Source organism: Cucurbitaria berberidis, assembly GCF_010015615.1.
Source record: "Cucurbitaria berberidis CBS 394.84 unplaced genomic scaffold K460scaffold_3, whole genome shotgun sequence".
Lineage (NCBI taxonomy): Eukaryota > Fungi > Ascomycota > Dothideomycetes > Pleosporales > Cucurbitariaceae > Cucurbitaria > Cucurbitaria berberidis.
Window position 1 is genome coordinate 3,439,069 of NW_024468937.1, and position 19,554 is coordinate 3,458,622.

Genomic DNA, 19,554 nt, shown 5'->3' on the forward strand with positions numbered 1-19,554 from the left:
TCACCAGTGGATCGAAGTGGTATGCCGTCTTTATATGAACTTTCATGTGTATCTACTATTATGACTGCATACATGCACAGCTAATTGGTACGCCACGGCGCTGGCCGAGATATTCATGGCAATGTTATATAGGTTGCGATGAATGCCAACATGATTTTCTTACGATTAGCCCTCCAGCGTCTCACCAGCTCCAGAATGCTGTATCCCAAACGCCATAGATGCATCAATAATACAGTGTCGAGCAAAACTCAACTCACCCTTCTTTTCACGTGGTCCCCTTTACCGTGAGCACTGGAGCTTTTTCTTCAGTCTTAGCCGTAGCCTCTTTCTTCTGCACCAAGTTCCCCTTGTCATCCCTTGGGATCCTCTCCCACCCCGTTTTGAAGCGCTTCTTACTCGCGTCAAACCTCGGGAAGGGATGAGCTTCGGTATTCAATACGATCTGATCGAGCGGCAGGAGGTCGTTAGGGCCGAAGAGGAGATACATGTACTTGAGTGTTTCGGCCTGCAGCCTGTTAGTCGAATTCGACGATTTTATCTGTGAGGAAGCAGAACTTTGGGGGGTTACGTACTAGCCAAAAGCTCTCCATATTGTCTCTCGATGGTGGAGGCACAGTCCTTACATCACCAACAGACGAAAACCCACCGCCGTTCTCGACAATAGTATACTTGGTGAAGGCTTCAAACATCTCCCAACCCCATTCGCGGTAGATATCATCGCCAGTAATCCGCCACATGTAGAGCAAACTCTCCACAGTCTCCGGTCGCTGAAGGTTGTGCGCATCCGCAGGCTTGATGTTGAAGTCTGCCTTCCAGCCCTCGCCCTCCGGAACGTCGGGCTCGAGGTTAGATTTCGACTTCAGGATCTCGGTGCGGTACATCTTTGGCGGGTCGTCGAGTTCAAAGTGTGCGATTTCGGGAGCGAGACCGGTGGCTGTGACTTTGTACATGCCCATGCATGTTTTCATTAGTTCGCGGGCAAGCTGGATGTCTTCTTCTTGCTGTTTTCCCCATCCACGCATCAATCGTGCATCTGCGAGTGTTGCGCCGCTGGTTGTTGCCAAGGCAATCGTACCGGGTAAGAAGCATACCAAGTGATCCATCTTTGGATGCAAATGACCTTCCAAGCCAGCGGGTCGTTCCGCGAGGACGGTAAGATGGCTGTTCTTCGTGTAGGTGAGGAGGTGTTTCTTCGCGCCCGCAAGCGACTCGTCCCACATATCCCGATACACAGGCTCCTGCTTCTGCGTCTGGAGGTACTGCTTGATCAAGTACTCGTAATAGCTGTCGCCACGACTGCCCCATCGAATCTCATTGCCACGGAAGGTCCCCTTATCCGCGTAGATGAATATAGGCACAAGCCCGTCTTTGGCGCCATTGTTATCGACGACCTGCATCACTTTTTCTGCTTTCTCCCAATAGTGCGCCTCGCCTGTAAGGAAAGCTAGGTACTTCATCTCGAGTTGGAGGGTTGTTGCTTCGGCTGTGGACGACGCGCCGCCATCAGCGTGCGAGGCTTCGCCTTTGCTGTCCTTCAAGATCACGCTGGCCCAAGGGACGCCTGAAGGTGATTCGTAGGCGCCCATAAGGCGATCTGCCAGATCTGTTGCCTTCTCAAGAAACAAATCTTCTTCGTTGGCATTCTCGGGCTTGAGACCAGGTAGAGCTTCTTGGAGATAGTGTGCTGATAATAGACCACCGAGCATTCGTATCGTAGTTTCGAAAGTGTTGACGTCCTGCTTCTTGTCGTAGTTTAGAGTTGTCGATACCCACTCGCGCGCATGCTTGATTTCTTTGGTAAGATTCATGATCATCAAGGTGTCCAGAGCATCGACGATGATCCAGCCCATGCCATTGGGCTCTGCCATGTAGCGTCCAGTCTTTGAGACAGGATGGTACTCATCGTAGCCCCAGCCGTGCTCTTCATACGCATTCCAACTGAGCAAGAATGCATCCTTAACATCTTGTCTCCTCTTCTCCCAATCCACGTTACCCTTCTTCCCCCCGGCACCTCCGCTCGTAATGGGACTCCCGCCCTTCCCACTCTTCGCGCCATCTTTCTTCTTGCCCTCTAATCTCACTTCTTCACCTCCTCTCGACCAACCAAACCAGTAAAAGAGTCCCAACACCGCCAACGCAAGCAAGCCCATGCCTCTCTTACTCCTCATAAATCCTTTCCGGCCCTTCGCACCGCCACCATATCCATATCCCGTGGGCTTGTCCTTATACATAGGCAAACCCTTCTCGTTCCCAGTAACTTTATTCCAGACATTATCTTCGAAGCGGCGCTGTGCGTTCTCGAAGTTGGGCACGTTGCGTGGAATGGCGAAGGACATGTCGGTGTCGTGGATCGCCTGCTTGGTGGCCTCGACTGCCTGTTTCGTCGACTCGACGGCTTGGGAGGCGGTTCTATTCGCGGCGTTTTGCAGGAGAGAAAACGCTGTAGGTGCTGCTAATGATGCTTTATTGCGGAGGTTGAATGGGTCGCGTGTCGAGTACATGGACGGCGTAACGCGTTTTTTTGTCCGGATGCTGGGCTCCTCAAATCACTCTTTTACTCTTGGAGCCTCAGGAGTTGGAGCATTATGCTTCTTTCATTCTAGAGGTCCGCAACGACTCCAGGAAAAGCGTCAGCGAAATCTCACTGACTCGCCAGGTGTTCATTGCTCCCTCCTAATGTAGATAGCTTGGCCTTGACAGGGGTCAAGCTTCTGGCGACATGCCCGTCCGCCATCAGCCACACTTCACCGTTGCGGAGCTCGACGGGGAAGAGCTCCACCTCACAGCCTCTTTGCGCAGTATCTCACAAGCTCATCACTTCCAATCGCATGAGATAAGCTCAGAATTTCCTTGGAGTTGGAGTATTCATCCCCATGCGCCAAAGGCCAAACCCCCAAAATCTGAGCTCTTTTGTTGTGCTAGTCTGAATGAACAGTCCGGTTACTCACAGTCTCCATTTGATTTACAACAATTCGAGCCCTAGCCCTTGGATGGTCCTCTTAATAAAATGTGTAGTTTACTTTGAGGGTAGAATTTTGAATGATTACTTTATAGCGTGCTTCGGATTGGTAGGCTTCGTTAATCCATCAACGATCAACCTTAGGAAAGAACCTTAACCGTGAGAATCAATGGAGTCGATGATGACTGTTCCCGAACTCTATGATTCCATGAACCAAAGTTCTTTCCAGTCTATTCACTCATCTATCATAACATGTCTAAGTTGGTTTTCATCAAAGCACCTTACTCCCACGCACCCTGCATATGATCATTACGGTGTTCTATCGTCACTACAATTCTCATCGGCTATAATGGCATTTACCAAGGATAAAGGGTGCTTCCTAATCCTCGCTATGTGTCCTTGCTTTATGCTATATCATCGCGTCAACCCTCGCCCTACCCAACGAAACAAAACGGCTGCAAGTTCAAAGTCAACGTCACGAGCTGCAAACACAAAGCCAAAGTCAGGACGACACAGAAAGTGACCGATCCTGTCCGACTGCTTACAAACACACGGGTACGGAATCTTGATCCTTGAGAGGAGGATCAAGATTCCGTACCCACGTCTTTACCAAACGCCAAAGAAACAAAGTTGCATCCAGCAAATGCTCCCTCGGACTCGAAAAATGCATCCCTCTTCTTCGTCGGAACTGCAACCACAATCCTAGAATGGGAGGGCATACCCGACCCGAACTTCCTACACGCAGGCGACCACATCATGAGGACCACTTTGACGGAAGCTGAAGACAAGTTAAGCAGGGGGATTACGATCATAACGACACCACATGCACACGAATGCCTGACTAGCAAAGGAGATGATTCGTTCAAGAACGTATATGCACTCGATCTCTGGGTCTGGGATAACCTGGTGTTGGATGTTGATGCGGCGGAGAAGACGAGTAGCATCGGAGCGAAGCCAAGTATCAAGATCACAGACATGCCTAGAAAGCATATTCCTCCTGGTCCACTTTGCATAGCAAATGATTTACTCAGAGCAGTCCCACCGACGAATAGCTGAATGATCGAACTCGACTACTCAGAGCCTGCTCCGCAACAACCGAGTCCTTCGAAAACTGTTATAGAATCTACATCTCCGGTGACACCCTCATGATCAACGAACTCAAAGAGATCCCTGAACGATACCAGGACCGAAATATCGACCTGGTGTTGATTCATCTAGGTGGCGCAACCATTCCTAGATGGCAAGGTGGTGTACCTAGATCGGAAACATCAGTTTAGTTTGATGTCAAACAGCAGCCGAAGATGGTGGCGACGCTGCAGGACTTGCCGAGTGCTACATAATATTAGCGCTCGCTAATGACGGTGTTATCTCACGACCAGCGCATTGTAGTTCCTTTGAAAATTTGTAGTGTTCGAAATGAAGTTTGACTTTTTTCATTCCTGGTGGTTGCCCACTGTAGAAGGCTTTCAATATGCCATTGAACAAAGGTTATCCGTTAAGACGCCGTCCGCCCATGCCATCATCCTCGTGCGCGTCGTCCATGGACTTCTTCCCACGCGCTCACACCTCGGCCATTCGCTGTGTTGCTATTCGTTTATGCGGAGTGCTTGCCCTTGGGGTTCTTCTTGCCGACGTCGGAGATGGCAAGACCTGTAGGAGATTGATTAGCATGCGTGTCTCGTTGTGTCATGTCGCTTTCAACTGGAGTTTGATCCTCTCGAGAGGATGGAGGTTGCGTACCCGGGGGCAGACTCTGCTTGAGCTTCTCGGCCTTATCGCTGTCCTTGAGGACGAGGGTGTAGACGTTCTTTGAGCATCGGACCTTGAACTTGATGTTGTTGACCTTCTTGTTCTTCTTTATGCGGGCAGCTGTATCAATGTCAGTCTCATTCAGGGTCGTTTCCTACTCCCGCTCGTCCTGAACTCCGTCACCAATTCCCCATCTTTTGTATAGCGCTTCCGCTCCCTTCTCGACCTCCAACAGAATTGGTAAACGTACACTTAGCATCCTTGCGCCTGCAGATCTCGATGAACTGCTTGATATCGGAGACTTCGGAAGGCATCTTGACGGCTGATCGTTGGTATGGATGGTCGCAACGTGAAGTTCGGCTTCTGCAATTTCGTAGCCTAGGTGTGGACGCTGCTAAGCGAAAGCCCGGGGGGTTGTCGCACGCGTTACCGTGTTGGGGATAGTGGGGCGTGAAGGGTGATGATGGGCTGTGGCGACACCGCCGTAAGGATGCGTTGCAACTTCAAAACGTCTGCCTACTATTCATAAACGTATATATCCCCAGCTACACAGATCCTTCTATTCGAGCTTCTCAAAGCAAAAGTCACATTAACTTTCGAGATGCCGACCCCACTCGACCGTGCCACAGCCCAGCGTGTAGGTGATATATGGATGCCCTCGAACCTGCTATATATAGTGGGTATGGTATTTGCAAAAGCCATCAGATACTAACAGCGCCCTAGGGCCCATTCTTTGCCTTCGCCGCCATCGTCGCTGGTGTCGCAGCATGGAGTATCTGGGGGCAAGACATTTTCCCTAGTTCCGACCCTACTGGTGGTATGCTTTCCCACCCTCATTCATTAAGAAACTGCCCGTCTTTATTGTCGCGACTCTGATTGTCTGTACGTATTTGGAACGATCTTCACTGACCCACGGCTTCTAGATCCTGAAACCTGGACCCACGACCAATGTGTTACCTGGCTCAACCACGTAAGTTCTTCCTCTTCTTCTTTTGTTATGATTTAACGGTTCGATGATCCTTCCTATCATTCCCTTCTCAGATCATCGTTATTGTTATTCTAGAATAGATCTTTTATGGTCGGGTCGTGCTGACAAACTCACTAGAGGAATTTACATCCCTCACCACTCGCAACAACCGCTGAGCTTTTGGAGCGTATCAAATCAAACTTGAGAGTAGCCCGAGAAAGAACGACGGAGCAGTAAGACTGTCGCCATCAAGCCGGGTAGCGTCATGTACTTAGATCACTCAAGGTGGTAGTTGAAAGGACCCAATAAGCTTGGGCAGATTGTTTTAGAGAAGTTAAGTGGCCTGAAAAGAGATTGCAGCGGAAAGTTAGGGAATTTGCTGACTGATACCCTTTTGTACGTACATATAACCACGTGCCAGTTTGGTTGACCACTGTTTGTAATTGGCAATTACAGTCTGCACGCTACTCAATTTGTATAACCTAGCACCGTGACGCGTGCCTAGAGACCGCCATCCAGCTTGTTGAACTCCTTCAGGACCTCGACGCTAGCAGAGTAATGTTGCTCTTCCTCCGTATAGGCCTTTTCCTCCTCCATCATCTCCTGGTTCAGGCGCTCCAACTTCTCAGCCATGCGCTCTTTGTAAGGCTCCATCTGTTTGTCAACGGCAGACTGCTTCTTGGCGATCTCCTTGCGCTTCCTGCGTAAGGTCTCGATCTTCTTGCGCTGCTCGGCAAACTGGCGCTCGATGGACAACGGCTTCGGGCTGGATGAGCCAGGAGAGATTCGCGATACTGTGGACGGGGCCGTCTTCATGCGCTTCAACTCGTGTGAGGCACCGTTAGCGAGGGTAGCTGGACGCTTCGCCGGTGTCACGGGCGTTGGGGGTCGGTTCTGAGAAACCGGCATGGTTTTTAGAATAGGTGCAGGCTTGACTACCAGCTTCTTCCAAGGCGTATTTGGGTCCTCCGAAGTCCTTCTCGCTGTAGTGCCATCTATGAGTTTCGCGCCGGTATTGGTGAGACTGGAGGCTTTCGTAACACTCTCCTCAATCGACTTGATGGGGTTGTCCTTGGGGAGCGCTACGGGGATTGTGTCGTTGTCGGTGACTGCCTCCTTCTCAACTGCCTTATCGAAGAGTGTGCTGGCGATCTTGGCGCTTCCAGCCGCCTTCTTGGACACTATTTCGGTGGTCTTGTCATAGGTAGTGGTGTCTTTGGAGGTCTCTAAGGCCTTTTCGTCGTGATTACTTACGGTGGAGGAAGATATAACGCCATCGGACCTACCGTTAGAAGTGCTCTTCTTAGCCTCAGTCGCAAACATCTCCTTCGTGGAGAAGACTCGAGCCCGGATTTCGTTCATGCTATCAGTCATTTCCGGGCTCGGAGAGCTATCGGGGGACGTAGATGGCTCCTTCTCAGTGGTAGGCGTCGTTGTAGGGACTGGAGTGGTTGACTATAAGTATGCGTTAGTAACGGGCAACAACATGAGCGAACGAAGATTCGAGGTGACAAAGGATTATCACAGAAAAATCAAGGTAAAGACAATAAGTTCTCTCACCTTGAGAGCAGACTTCTTCAGTGTGCCCTTAACCGGGGTGAGGGGTAGGTCAGGAGGTATAGGCGATGAAGCTCGCGTGGAGCTATCACCATCGTCCTTGTGAGGCTTTGTCCCAGCTAGAAGCGGGGGGACAGGATCAATCAATAGGGTATGGGGATTCGTCTTCTCTTTGCTCAGAGGGTCAAAAGTCAACTTCAGATTCTTTTCGATGATTGCATCTACACCGCACGGTTAGCGAAACCCCTTAACTTGTACGTACCACTTACCCTTGCTTCGATAATGGAAGCGAAAGATTGCCCAAGGTTCTGTGCCCGGACGTGGTGCATTCATATTGCGCTGCTCACGAGTGCTCTTGAGCTTTCCCAGCGGCGCGCAATTCTGCTCGAACTCCATCTGGAATGTGGGGGCAATTTGCTTGTAGCTTGCCGTCTGTTGAGTTACATCCTCGAGAATACCAGTCGGGGCATAGTACGTCTCAGCACTTTCAACAGAGTGAAAAACATTGAGTTGGCGGGTGATATAGAGGCGTAGCTCCAGGGTGCCGATGGTTTCTGCTTGCGGTCCTCCTTGAGATGTAATCCTTGCAGAAATTGGGGCGACGAGCATTTGCGTGTCAATGATTCCTTTGTCGGTCTTGCAAAGGAAGGACTCCACATCAATCTTTTTCTTCTGGATGTGTACTGTTCTAGCGGCGTAGAAGTTGGCCTTGCGAAAGACCCCATCTACCACGGCGTCGTAAGCTATGGTCAACGTCTGTTGCTCTCTAATCAGCTTTTGAGCATCATTGACCGGAATGATACATACCGTGCCCGAGAATTTGGCACCAATCTTAATCTTGTGGCCTTCATCGACAGGGACATAGCAGCATATTGCATGATCCTCAACGCTGATGTACTGTCCGTACTCCTCAAGGGCTTGCAATTTACCCTCGACGTACATGTGCACCTCCGCTCCCCGATCGGTGGCTTTCTCGGCGACCTTCATCCTGGCGGTCAAGTCGTAAATATGGATTGATAGGATATTAGAATCGGAGTATTGGTCCACTTGGTTGGCGTAGGTTCGAGTGAGCCACGATTGAGGAAAAGGGAGTACTCTCCACTGCAGAGAAAAAGGTGAAAGACCGAAAAGGGAGATGAAGAAGAGGTAAATGAGGTTACGAACATAATTGGACCTCGCCAGAGAGGGGTGGGGGTGAAGGTGAAGGTGAAGGTGAATTATATTCTCCACATACTTTTAGATAGTAACCTCCCATCGCTAAACTAGAGGCGAAGACATATCTAAGGGTAATTAAGGCCAACTATCCTTATGTTTCGTTGTTAATGCTCAAGTAGTTTCGTAGTGTGAACCATATAGCGGAACCAGGAAGGCAATCAGTGTGGAAAGACAAATAAGGATATCAAGTCCTAGGCTTGCGAGCTCTTTTCTCTTCCTTTCTGAGTTCATTGCGCTGAACATCAGTGAAGACGGTCCAAAGCTGGCGCTTGGGCATCGGCGTCACATGTCAGTGCCAAGAAGACACATTGATGGAGATTTCAGAAGCCGTGGGCGCTCGCAGAAACGATAGGAAGCCGCTGAGCCGCATAAAACAACGAGACTATCAACATAATATCCAAGATGATACAAACAGCACTGATGGCCGCACTGATGGCCGGAGAAGAGTCTGCATCAGATTAGATTAGAACGCATATGCCGCGGCGGAAGACGGATGCGGTCATTCGCCAAGGGCGGTTTCTTCGGTTGCTTTTTCGCCGATGGGAGGCTTCAGCTTGATTCTCTACCTCAAATCCCTCACCACCAGCCTTGACGCCGCCGCAACCCACCATGCTGTCGAGGACCTCCCAAAGAACGGCACAGGTACGGAAAAGCCCCGACACCTCCAATTGAAGATTCTGGAACGGAATTTGACTGCTAATGCGCTATGTTCAGACGCTCCTGCGGGGCGCGAAGCCTGCATCACGATGCGGCCCGTCAATGGCTACACGAAGTACGAATCCTGCCTCAACATGATCGCATGGAGACGCAATATCTGACGCGCGAATAGCAATGGCCACGGTTGGTCAGGACATCTTCAAGCCCACCAAGTTCGGCGGCAAATACACCGTTACCCTGATTCCTGGTATGCCGCCATAGCCGCCCCAGCCACGATATGATATTGAACATTGCGCAGGTGACGGTATCGGTGCCGAGGTCTCTGAATCGGTCAAGCAGATCTTCAAGGCAGACAATGTGCCTGTCGAGTGGGAGCAGGTCGACGTCTCTGGTGTAGAGACAGGTAACATCCACTCCGAAGAGCTCCTCCGCGAGTCCATCGCCTCGCTCAAGCGCAACAAGCTCGGTCTTAAGGGTATTCTACATACTCCCGTCGAGCGATCCGGCCATCGCTCTTTCAATGTCGCCCTTCGCCAGGAGCTCGATATCTACGCCTCGATTGTTCTGCTCAAGAACATCCCCGGCTACGAGACGCGCCATAAGGACATTGATTTCTGCATCATTCGTGAGAACACCGAGGGCGAGTACTCTGGTCTCGAGCACCAGTCGGTCAGCGGCGTTGTTGAGTCGCTTAAGATCATCACCCGTGAGAAGTCGGAGCGCATTGCCAAGTTTGCTTTTGCATTTGCGCTCGCCAACAACCGCAAGAAGGTCACTTGCATCCACAAGGCCAACATCATGAAGCTTGCCGATGGTCTCTTCCGCAACACGGTTAAGAGGGTCGGTGAAGACTACCCAACTCTAAAGACCGACGACATGATCGTCGACAACGCCTCCATGCAGTGTGTCTCGAGGCCACAGCAGTTCGATGTCATGGTCATGCCTAACTTGTACGGAGGCATCTTGTCTAACATTGGTGCCGGACTTGTCGGTGGCCCTGGTATCGTTCCCGGATGCAACATGGGCCGCAACGTCGCTGTCTTTGAGCCCGGATGCCGCCACGTCGGTCTTGATATCAAGGGCAAGGACCAGGCCAACCCGACCGCTCTTATCCTCTCCGCTGCCATGATGTTGCGACACATTGGTCTCGATGACCACGCCAACCGCATCTCGCAGTCCGTGTACAAGGTTATTGCTGATGGGCAAGTTCTACCCTTTTACAAGTTGCATACTGTTTTACTAACACCATGGCAGCAAAACCCGCACACGTGATATGGGAGGCAACTCCACCACTCACGAGTTCACCCGTGCCATCCTGAACCAAATGGAGAAGGCATAAAGTCGATCACCATCATCCTCATTTGCCAAGCTCTACTGCGCGATGATAATCGCCAGATCTAGGCAGCGGTTCAACTGGTTTAGCCCTGACTTGCATCTATTTCCTTGACGATTGGACGCTTTGGACTTGTACACTAAGGCAGATGACGTGAATAGGGTTGTACATGTAGGTGGTATATAGCATGCTGCATGATTGAATTGACATTCTTATACTCTCTCGAAATTGCCCTGACCCGCAAAACGCCTCGCTATGCATAACATCGTAATGTCGTGGGTATGTCTAAAATTGGATCCTTCGTTTCCTGCCAGTGTACTTTGACGAGGCCTTTACCACCTTGCCTTGTTTCTCCATCTGATCTTTCTTCTTCATGATCCATGCCTTGCTGCCCTTCTTGTCCTCACCCCTCTTCATACCTTTCGCCTTTCGTCGTGCATCCATAACATCCACCCCATCCATGCCCCTTACGACACCCGTGATATCGCCATCCAACTCACCTCCACCAACTGTAAGAACGAGATACGTTTTCGCACTCTTTGTCCCGGGATCGTCTTCCAGCAAACCCGCACCAAAGCCGGCTTTGATCGCCGCCTGGCTGATCATCTTCTTCTGCTCATCGTTCTTTGGGTAGAATTGGCACACCGCCCTGCCACCTCTCTTCAAACTCGCATATAGCTGATTGAAGAATCTCGATAGTCTTCCGGCGGGAGATTCCTCACTCGTCTCAGCATTACAAAGCCACTGCACCGCACTAATACTGATGGCCGCATCGAACGTTCCTGGCCGAAACGGTACACCTTGTCCCGCATCCGAGAGCAGTAGATCCCCTTCAACTTCTTTCTCGAGCGCGACGCCTAGCATTGACGCGCTGATGTCGAAGCCAATCCATATGTGTGGGCCGCCTGGCGTGCCTTCAGAGGCGGAATTTGAGAGTATTTCGCCCGAAAGGCCAGAGCCGCAGCCGACGTCGAGGATAAGGCCGGGGGATGTGAGAGAGAGGAGGGAGAGCGCGCGGTGGGTCATTGAGGATTGGATCTTTTGAATACGGGAAGACGTGGTGTATTTCCGGGATTCGCTATCATTGTAGAAGAGGTCTGGAGGTCTGAAGAGATTTCGTTAGCAGTGAGAATGTAAAGGGAAGCAAGTGCTAGAGTAGACGTACAGTATGTCTTCGGGTCTCGACATGGTTGCGGTTCTTGTAATTGTTTTTCCAGGCAGAGCCTCGAATCTATGAGAGAAAAGCCTGGTTCGAGTACCTCTAGGCTAAAGGGGGTCAGCGTTGGTCGTGGATATCTCTAGTTGTAGAATTCCAAAAGTTCGATATGCGACAACTTTTTGGTGTTCGTTCACCCCACACTTTCCCGCGCGCCGATTACATAAGCTCCCCGAAAAGTTAATGCCACCTTTGACTGACCTCATCGCCCAGACCTCAGTTCTTCGAACTTCAAATTCACAATGTGGCTATTACCGATACTTGGATACGTTGGAGTGATTCTGGGGTTCGCGTTTTTGACGCTTGCTATAGGTATTTGAGCCAGTTGTCTTCTTGTGATTAGTATCATAAAGGAGAGGGAGAACTGAGCTTGGGAGCTAATGCGATATAACACATAGCGTCCGGACTGTACTACCTCTCCGAGCTCGTCGAAGAGCACACTGTTTTCGCAAAGAAACTGCTCCACCGGTTGATCTATGGCGTTGTTGGTGTTCAGTTCTTGCTCCTTGTCGTGGACAAGTTCCCGCTTGGATTGAGCGCGCTGAGTGTTGTTTCGCATGCCATCTATGCGCAGAACTTGAGGCGATTTCCCATCGTTAAGCTTACGGATCCGCTGTTCTTGCTATCCTGCGGTACGCCCACTTGACAGAGCTCTCCAACATCTACCTGTGAAGCCAGAATGAGACAATGCTGATATACTCTAGCACTCGTAATAGTCAACCACTACCTCTGGTTCCGCCACTTCAGCGCCCCGCCCCCAAACTCGGCCTACTCCTCCTACCCCTATTCCCGCGATGCCAATCTTCCCTCCTTCACCGAGATCGCATCTTATTTCGGCCTGTGTGTCTGGCTTGTCCCCTTCGCCTTGTTCGTCTCCTTGTCCGCTGGCGAGAATGTGTTGCCCTCAATGGGCTCCGAATACGCGACAGGAGAAGGGAGCAGTTACATGACGCCAGGTAAAGCACCCGACGCGTTTGGAAGCGGCTCGGGTATGGGAGTTGGAGGTGCAATGGAGGGGAAGCGGAGAGCGCGAAGCGGAACGAATGCGGGGATGGCGAAGGCCGTTGTTACCGGTGTCAAAGAGTGGGTTGGCGAGACGGGCGAGGTTATGGGATTTTGGAAGGGGGAGAGGACCAGGCCTACATTCTAAAAGCTGGGAACAGCTCTACGGATCATGATTGTACGATTGTACGAGTAATGCATGAGTTCTGTCTGTACGTAACCACGTCTGAGGACGTATCTTCAATGTTTACGCCTTCTGGATCGGACGACTCATTGCCTAGGACCGTGACTGGAGCACACATGCAAACACTTGAATGTAGCACAGACCCCGGCTTGACTTGAGAGCGCAAAGATGTCACGAGGATACCCTTCGCGCGGACCTTTTTCTTTCACTCGCTTCACGAACTGCTTAGCATACATTTTACTTCGGCCTGCTACCCTCACTTTATTCTCTCCCTTTCTTTTATTCTTCTCTATCCCTTCGCCCGACCTGACATTTCCAAGTAGAGCAAAGATGGATCAAATACCGCAGACGAAGCTGTCGCAACAAGAACAGATGAAGCCAGTCACGCCGCCAGCAATCCCGAAAGTTGACCCGCGGACTGCTCGAAACCTGCTGCGAAAAGCCTTCAGGTTCAGCGCAGGGTCGCTGCCGAGCCAGAACCAGATCCGAACAGAGTAAGTTAACGCTAGCAAGGCGAGCAGTTGAAAATGATTAACCTGCTCGTAGCCACGAGAAATATCTCCTCGAAACACCTATCGGTCGCGACTTCGCCTTAGTCACGGCACTTGGTATAGAATTCAAGATTCACTCCATGATGCTTATCGGCGGTCCAAAGATGTTGCAGGAGGGTCTCTATCCTGGTGGTGTAAGTCTACGCGTCGCACATACTCTGACTAGGTTCTAGCGTAATGGCATATGTTCTGATTGATATCAGGCGCCGAACCTGAGTCCTCCAACTCTCGTTAATCTTCCGCCCCACTTCCACCCGATGCTTGTTGACCGCATCGTTTGCTTCCTATATCGCGGGAGTTATAGTATCGACAATTTCTCCACAACTGCGCCGTTGCCGCATGCGACCCATGCGCCGGATTCATCTTCTCCAGAGGCCTACCGTATCCCAAATCTTCCTAACCACATGTTTCACCTCCACATGTACGCTCTGGCCGAGGAGCTCGAGTACGATGCTCTACTCTCCGCCGCTCACGCCAAGCTTTACCAACTGGTGACGTATAGGTTCACCCCTCAGCATCTCAAAGAACTCGTCGACGCAACTTTTGCACCTCTCGGCTCAGCTACACGAATCTGTAAAGACGAACAAGGCTACTTGCAGCAGCTTGTTGCCGTTGCCACTCTTACTCAAGAGGCGAACCACTGGACTGATGCGGCGAAGGAGGAGTTTGTAGACTTGATGCAGTTAGAGGAGTACGCGAGCTTCTGGGAGATGTGCAAGATCCTAAAGGAGCAAAACCAGGATCTGCTGGCCTCAGTTCCGAAACCTAAGGGCCCCAGCAAAGAGAAAGTGAGGAAGCCGAGGCATGGCGTACAGAAGAAGGCTGCAGCGAAAACTGACAAGAAGTCCGCGGCTCTGACGAAAGCACTCAAGACGCTCACGACTGATGGCGGTAAAGATATGGACATGGAAGTGGACTGAAGTGTGGAGCGGCATGTGCTAACTTCCGGCATGGTCCTCATCAAGAATGATGGGCAAGTTGGGCAACGCAGGACCCGTACGTGCGTGTATGCAGGCCAAGAGATTTGAACTAGCCCGAAAGGCCCGATTTGTGTAAAAGGGGATCGGAAGCCCGGCGCGGCGGGCATTCGTAGCCAAGTCTTGTTAGGGTCTGATCCATGCTATGAATCCATTGACGGCTACCGAGGGGCCCTATAAGACAGATTGTCTGGAATTCTCATGTTTCACGAGTTATTGTCACTCATCAACGGTACGGCCATTTCCAGATAGATCTATACATCTCTGATCTTAATGATATTCATGCATTCATCGTATCTTTCCCAGTGTACGTAATTCGTGCGAGTCGATGTCGTGTAGATCGTTATCTCGTGTCCTGTGACAACCTAGCGTATATGTTACTCCGCATATGCACTCGATGTTCCCCACAGAGCTTGTATCATGTGAAGGTCTACGCTCGCGTTTGTTATTTTGCTCCAAACAGCGAGGCGGAGAGTGATGTCAATAGCCACTTCATGCCCATCCATAGCGCAATAGAGCTGAGTATTGTTACTGCAAGAATACCCGCGATGACCCTTCCGCGCATCTCAAATGCATCACTAACCTGCAGCTTAGCTACCTTCCTAATCTTTTTGTTGAGATGCCATGACTTTTTCTGATTACACTTCTTCTTCTTCCTCTTCCCAGCCTCGCTTTGTTCCTTCTCCCTTGGGCCTACTGCGTCGTTTGGCTCGACATGCCCAGCGGAGCTTTGATAGCCCCAGGTCGAGTCGCTCGGATCTTGATACGGTTCTGGGTCAAACCAGGTCGATGGGTAGAGATACGAGAGAAAGGAATGCGAGGAATGCGCCTGGGCGCGGCGCGCTCGGTCTCGGTAGCTCACAAGAAAGAGTGAGAAGATGAAGGAAATAAACAGCACCGGCGTGAATATAATCTGGAAATGTCAATTAAGCTCCATGTGGCAATCAAGAGCTTTAGAAGCTGACCTTGGTGAGAAGTGAGTCTTCTTCTGCGAGCTCATTCGGCGGAGACGATGGCGGAGAAGGTATGGGGGTGATGGCAAGCTCCTCGAAAGGGTCTGACCTTTTTTTACGCCTACGTCTCGTAGACGGTGGTGATGGAGGTGGGCTTAGGGGAAGGTGCTGTTCTTGGAGGTGGTCGTGTGAGGTAGCCGTAGCCATATTCGATCATTGAACGTCTTCAACGAATAGCATTTGGAGGGAACGACGATCAACTACAAGCTAGAACAGATCATCTGCGAAATGGTTCGCTAAAGTCGCTGGCCAGGGTTTGCAGGTGCAGCGAGCGGTTTAGAAGCTTGGGTGTAAATGTGCTTGGGTACATCGCTATCCGACGAACCCGATCTGATTTCCTCTTTTGATTAGCGCCGTATCCTGCCTTTAGAAGCAAAATTACGCCCGGCCTAGCTTCGGCTCAGCCGCTGCTTAGTTTGCACCGCCACCACTAAGGCTGCCGTGCCAAGCCTCCTGTCCTCATTGCGAGTCTTTTGATCTACTAAAGTTTCTAATGACACCTCAATATGCAAATTAAACGACATCATGTTACCCGAAAATTGGAAAGAATTAACCTATCCTCAGCTCAATCTGGACGACCACACTTTGGACAAAAACCTTCCAGAGTGTGCAACACCGCTTCAACGCAAGCCGGCCGAGAGGAGCGCTGGCGTTCTCGAAACACTCTCCCTCGAACTTTTGCATTTGATCCTAGCCCAGCTGGACCTCATATCCATACTGAACGTTCGTTATGTCAACAAGCGATGTTCCGATCTCACTGATTCGCTACCGGAGCTCCAAGCTATCGCACGTTATGGCCAAAACGCGCTTCGTGGATCACTTGCGATCAATACTGCAGCGGCAATCACCGTGGAAAAGTTACATCAACAGCTGTTCAAGAAATCATGCGAGAAGTGCGGAGACTTCGCGCCATATCTGTACCTTATCACCTGCGCGCGAGTTTGCTTCCTCTGCTTGTCGAACGCTGATCAGTACTGTCCCCTCGGAATTGATCTTATCAAACGCAAATACGGTCTCAACTACAGCATAATTCAATCATTACCTCATATGAAATGCTTACCTGGGGTTTACTCACCTGGTGGATGCAAGGTATCTAGAGCAGTAGTCTTGTACGATGCTTGGTCTGCTCTACAAGCTGCGGTCACCTACCACGGCTCTAGGGACAACCTCAAAACCTACATCGAGAAAAGCCATGCCGAATCCATGACTGCGTATCATCGAAGAACTCAGGAAGCTACTGAAGCAAACTTGAGATTGCCTCGCTTACGAAAGCCTGCAAGTCTTTCCCCATACGACCGCAAATCGGCAAATCCGCGCCGTTTTGTGGCCGTCATCGAGCTTCCTGTCATCAACAAGTCGTCTAAGGTTGTGGATTGGGGATTCTATTGTAAAGCTTGTCGAAACGCCAACGAGTGGCCACGCGACTGGCGGGTGAGATATGATGAGGAAACATTTGAACAGCACCTCTTGGCCTGTGGACGCATAGAAAATGGGATACATCAGGTACCCTTGAATCTTAGTAGTATGACATAATGGCATGTTTATAGAGTCGATTAGTTTAACGTGTATGGGTTTTGCCCGAGGATGGAAAATTGTACTATATCCTGAACAATAATATAGTAGTGTCTAGCGACTTTTCTCACCCTGCTATACATGAGATATTCACTGGTCTAACCCTGGTTCTAAACGCCCAGCAAGCGTACGAGCGCACCTCTGACAACAACCATTCAACAGCCTGGTAGTTGGCAAGACGCACAGTGCGCACCCGTGGTCAACGACGCATCTCATCTGTGTCTGGTTTGACCATGTGACGAAAGCACATGTGCTTCGAATCGGGCAGAGGTCGCTTTGGAGTTGGATTGCATCGAACGTTGGTCCCAGCTCTAGTAGCACACTGCTTGAACTCCTCGTTCTTAACGCAGCCGCAGGTGTATCTGCGGATAAGTATTTCGCACATGGTTGTGTTATGCTAATCGATTAGTTAATGAGGGTGATGTTTGTGGTTTCGATGCTACTATACCTCTATGTTCTGTTTCAAGTTGGTAACGGGCAAAGACTGGTGAACCTAGATATATTAGTTTGGGCTCTAGAACGGGAGGGTAAAGCACTTACGTGGAGAAGCTTGAGATTGAGTAAAGATGATTCCGAAATTTTACTCAAATACAACATGTTTGACGTCTATATACACCGTCCATACTTTGTTGGCGACGCCGCAGTAGGCTTCTTTTACGACCATGGGCATGATGCCATTAGGCGCTTAGCAGGCGCCACGGGGGTTGATGAAGCTATGCAGATATTTATAGGCTGAGGTTTAATTCTAGAATCGAACTCACTTCAACCCCCACTTTTTCAGTGTTTTCTATTGGAGCTGCTCTGCGGCGAAGCGCAGCATGTAGCTCGTAAGCGCCGTGGTTCCGAGTGGCGCCTAGGTCCTGACTGAGAGGATTTTCAAAGCGCCTACGCCCTAGTTGAGCTATTGCTGGTTCTGTGAAAGTACTTTGAGTGCGGAGATGTTTGTGATTACATTGATTCTTCTAGGATAGGCTTTGAGATAGGTCCTGACTGAGAGTCAGGCAGCTTCGACTTCTTTTCTGGACGCCGGGCGAATGGCTGGTTATAATTCACAATAAGTTTTAAGGCTGGCAGTCCACTTTTTATTTGGGGTACATCTTCATGGCGTTTCATTAAGCTCCTAAGTTACGTGTTAAGAAGCCGGAAGCTACCAGATTACATTGGTGGAGGTGCTCTGTGCGCAATGCAGCATGATGACTAAGACCTTCAACATCAGCAGAATGTCCGCCACATTCCCTGACGCAGTCCAACGTTGATCGACAGCAGTCATGTCAAAAGTTCACGAGATCAAACTTCTGCAGGCCAGTACCGATCCTGACGACATAAGCGAGTTTCGTCTTCTCGTAGACCACCAGCACATCAAATATGTCACTATCGACCCTTACATCTTCGATGACATGGATCTGATCTTCGAGCCCACCTTAATCAATATCCTTCGTCCTCTCCTACCAGCTGGAGATTGGAATCAAGCCCGCATTTTTCAGGCGCCTTCTTCAGAAAAATCCTCTAATGGAGATGTCGAAATGCAAGTTGAAACCTCAACACAAATGCTCCCTGGGATCCGTGGGATATGGCATTCACTTCAAATTGACTATCTCGAGTTGGAGATTGGCAGCCGTCTTCGTAGCAATGTGTACGAGGCTACATCTTCGAACTTTCCGGGCCAATTCGTTGTCAAGTTTGCCAGATTTGGTTACGAGATCACAAGACTAGAACGCGAGACAACCGCATATAAGTGGATTGATGGCCACAAAATTGGACCTAATTTCCTAGGTCATTTGACTGAACATGGACGAGTGATTGGTTTTGCGATGAGCAAGATTGAAAATGCTCGACATGCGACACTGGACGATATAAATATCTGTCGACAAGCTTTGCGTAGGCTGCATACACTCGGGATCAAGCATGGGGACACGAATAAGCATAACTTCCTCATTCACCCACATGGCGTTACGCTGATCGATTTCGATTTCGCGGACCAGAACGCTACAGGAGCAGAGTTGAATAAAGAGCTCCATGGGTTGGGGCAGGAATTCGCAGATACCACAGGGAAAGGTGGTGTTGGCGATCTTATTGATGGTACAGACTACTAAGACATAGTCCAAGACGGTACTACTGCAGCTAGTCTAGGAGCGACGAGGATCAATGGCAACTCCAGCGAACCACACTCTTCATTCTCTACTTTCTCAAAGACTGTCGGTATTGCCAATTTGAATTGCAACAACCGGCTATTACAGTACTAGCTAGCCCAAAGAAATAGCCTCTGCCCCCGCACTTCAACTATCAGGGCCATGCGACTGATCTAATCCTTTATTTGGTGGTTGAAAATTCCGAATGTAGTCTATGGTATGGAAAGACTGGTGGAGGGCTGGTTCCACCCGCCCTCGGCATGGCGGTTCTTGTCAAATGGAGTCACGTGCTGGTTAACATGTAACTCTCCTCGTGTATTTGTTGCGTTTATTCTATCTACTCTATCTTAGACAGATACAACACTCGTTTTATCTCTCGAGGACGAATCTGGGACGTCGGTAGTCTCGGCCAAGACTTAGCTTGCTTAGGCTGACAAAATCTGCTCGCACTTGTAGCCATAAGCTCGGGTTAC

The 19,554-nt window shown here is 50.2% G+C and overlaps 11 protein-coding genes across 11 annotated transcripts; 6 read left to right on the forward strand and 5 right to left on the reverse strand.

The window, feature by feature from the left end:
- Positions 1-18: 18 nt before the first annotated feature.
- On the reverse strand, positions 19-2,673 carry K460DRAFT_416955 (glycoside hydrolase family 47 protein). Its single transcript, XM_040937844.1, has 2 exons — positions 573-2,673; positions 19-505 (listed from the first exon to the last, which is right to left on the reverse strand). The coding sequence occupies exons 1-2, from the start codon at positions 2,499-2,501 to the stop codon at positions 266-268; spliced, it is 2,169 nt and encodes a 722-aa protein (XP_040788310.1). The 5' UTR covers positions 2,502-2,673; the 3' UTR covers positions 19-265.
- A 1,042-nt stretch (positions 2,674-3,715) lies between these two features.
- On the forward strand, positions 3,716-4,015 carry K460DRAFT_405988 (uncharacterized protein; the record flags this gene model as incomplete). Its single annotated transcript, XM_040936910.1, has 1 exon — positions 3,716-4,015. The coding sequence occupies one exon, from the start codon at positions 3,716-3,718 to the stop codon at positions 4,013-4,015; it is 300 nt and encodes a 99-aa protein (XP_040788311.1).
- A 538-nt stretch (positions 4,016-4,553) lies between these two features.
- On the reverse strand, positions 4,554-5,022 carry K460DRAFT_405989 (uncharacterized protein; the record flags this gene model as incomplete). The annotated part of the gene is made up of 2 exons (XM_040936911.1): positions 4,554-4,828; positions 4,959-5,022. The coding sequence occupies 2 exons, from the start codon at positions 5,020-5,022 to the stop codon at positions 4,554-4,556; spliced, it is 339 nt and encodes a 112-aa protein (XP_040788312.1).
- A 187-nt stretch (positions 5,023-5,209) lies between these two features.
- K460DRAFT_366602 (uncharacterized protein) lies at positions 5,210-6,162 on the forward strand. Its single transcript, XM_040933411.1, has 4 exons — positions 5,210-5,345; positions 5,432-5,525; positions 5,632-5,678; positions 5,814-6,162. The coding sequence occupies exons 1-4, from the start codon at positions 5,310-5,312 to the stop codon at positions 5,910-5,912; spliced, it is 276 nt and encodes a 91-aa protein (XP_040788313.1). The 5' UTR covers positions 5,210-5,309; the 3' UTR covers positions 5,913-6,162.
- Positions 6,163-6,176: 14 nt separating this feature from the next.
- Positions 6,177-8,219, reverse strand: K460DRAFT_355525 (uncharacterized protein; the record flags this gene model as incomplete). Its single annotated transcript, XM_040931887.1, has 4 exons — positions 6,177-7,130; positions 7,236-7,453; positions 7,502-7,988; positions 8,040-8,219. 4 exons carry the CDS (start codon positions 8,217-8,219, stop codon positions 6,177-6,179), a joined length of 1,839 nt encoding a protein of 612 aa, XP_040788314.1.
- Positions 8,220-9,056: 837 nt separating this feature from the next.
- On the forward strand, positions 9,057-10,443 carry K460DRAFT_284768 (isocitrate dehydrogenase subunit 1 mitochondrial precursor; the record flags this gene model as incomplete). The annotated part of the gene is made up of 5 exons (XM_040928767.1): positions 9,057-9,089; positions 9,162-9,219; positions 9,277-9,351; positions 9,403-10,327; positions 10,359-10,443. The coding sequence occupies 5 exons, from the start codon at positions 9,057-9,059 to the stop codon at positions 10,441-10,443; spliced, it is 1,176 nt and encodes a 391-aa protein (XP_040788315.1).
- On the reverse strand, positions 10,359-11,745 carry K460DRAFT_416960 (williams Beuren syndrome chromosome region 22 protein-like protein). The gene is made up of 2 exons (XM_040937845.1): positions 11,603-11,745; positions 10,359-11,542 (listed from the first exon to the last, which is right to left on the reverse strand). The coding sequence occupies exons 1-2, from the start codon at positions 11,623-11,625 to the stop codon at positions 10,723-10,725; spliced, it is 843 nt and encodes a 280-aa protein (XP_040788316.1). The 5' UTR covers positions 11,626-11,745; the 3' UTR covers positions 10,359-10,722.
- A 150-nt stretch (positions 11,746-11,895) lies between these two features.
- On the forward strand, positions 11,896-12,803 carry K460DRAFT_284750 (DUF396-domain-containing protein; the record flags this gene model as incomplete). The annotated part of the gene is made up of 3 exons (XM_040928765.1): positions 11,896-11,965; positions 12,052-12,285; positions 12,358-12,803. 3 exons carry the CDS (start codon positions 11,896-11,898, stop codon positions 12,801-12,803), a joined length of 750 nt encoding a protein of 249 aa, XP_040788317.1.
- A 408-nt stretch (positions 12,804-13,211) lies between these two features.
- K460DRAFT_284625 (uncharacterized protein) lies at positions 13,212-14,310 on the forward strand (the record flags this gene model as incomplete). Its single annotated transcript, XM_040928755.1, has 3 exons — positions 13,212-13,333; positions 13,386-13,524; positions 13,594-14,310. The coding sequence occupies 3 exons, from the start codon at positions 13,212-13,214 to the stop codon at positions 14,308-14,310; spliced, it is 978 nt and encodes a 325-aa protein (XP_040788318.1).
- Positions 14,311-14,812: 502 nt separating this feature from the next.
- K460DRAFT_405996 (uncharacterized protein) lies at positions 14,813-15,527 on the reverse strand (the record flags this gene model as incomplete). Its single annotated transcript, XM_040936912.1, has 2 exons — positions 14,813-15,280; positions 15,333-15,527. 2 exons carry the CDS (start codon positions 15,525-15,527, stop codon positions 14,813-14,815), a joined length of 663 nt encoding a protein of 220 aa, XP_040788319.1.
- A 378-nt stretch (positions 15,528-15,905) lies between these two features.
- On the forward strand, positions 15,906-19,045 carry K460DRAFT_282437 (uncharacterized protein; the record flags this gene model as incomplete). Its single annotated transcript, XM_040928570.1, has 2 exons — positions 15,906-16,883; positions 18,254-19,045. The coding sequence occupies 2 exons, from the start codon at positions 15,906-15,908 to the stop codon at positions 19,043-19,045; spliced, it is 1,770 nt and encodes a 589-aa protein (XP_040788320.1).
- Between the last annotated feature and the right edge of the window lie 509 nt (positions 19,046-19,554).

What these genes read in the sequence shown, in the direction of transcription:
- K460DRAFT_416955 (XM_040937844.1), bottom strand. Translation starts at nt 2,501, where the DNA reads ATGTACTCGACACGCGACCCATTCAACCTCCGCAATAAAGCATCATTA. An exon ending in ATATGGAGAGCTTTTGGCTA is followed by an intron (nt 506 to 572) that starts GTACGTAACCCC and finishes AACAGGCTGCAG; the next exon opens with GCCGAAACACTCAAGTACAT.
- K460DRAFT_366602 (XM_040933411.1), top strand. Translation starts at nt 5,310, where the DNA reads ATGCCGACCCCACTCGACCGTGCCACAGCCCAGCGT. An exon ending in TAGTTCCGACCCTACTGGTG is followed by an intron (nt 5,526 to 5,631) that starts GTATGCTTTCCC and finishes CACGGCTTCTAG; the next exon opens with ATCCTGAAACCTGGACCCAC. An exon ending in GTGTTACCTGGCTCAACCAC is followed by an intron (nt 5,679 to 5,813) that starts GTAAGTTCTTCC and finishes CAAACTCACTAG; the next exon opens with AGGAATTTACATCCCTCACC.
- K460DRAFT_416960 (XM_040937845.1), bottom strand. Translation starts at nt 11,625, where the DNA reads ATGTCGAGACCCGAAGACATACT. An exon ending in TCGAGACCCGAAGACATACT is followed by an intron (nt 11,543 to 11,602) that starts GTACGTCTACTC and finishes AAATCTCTTCAG; the next exon opens with ACCTCCAGACCTCTTCTACA.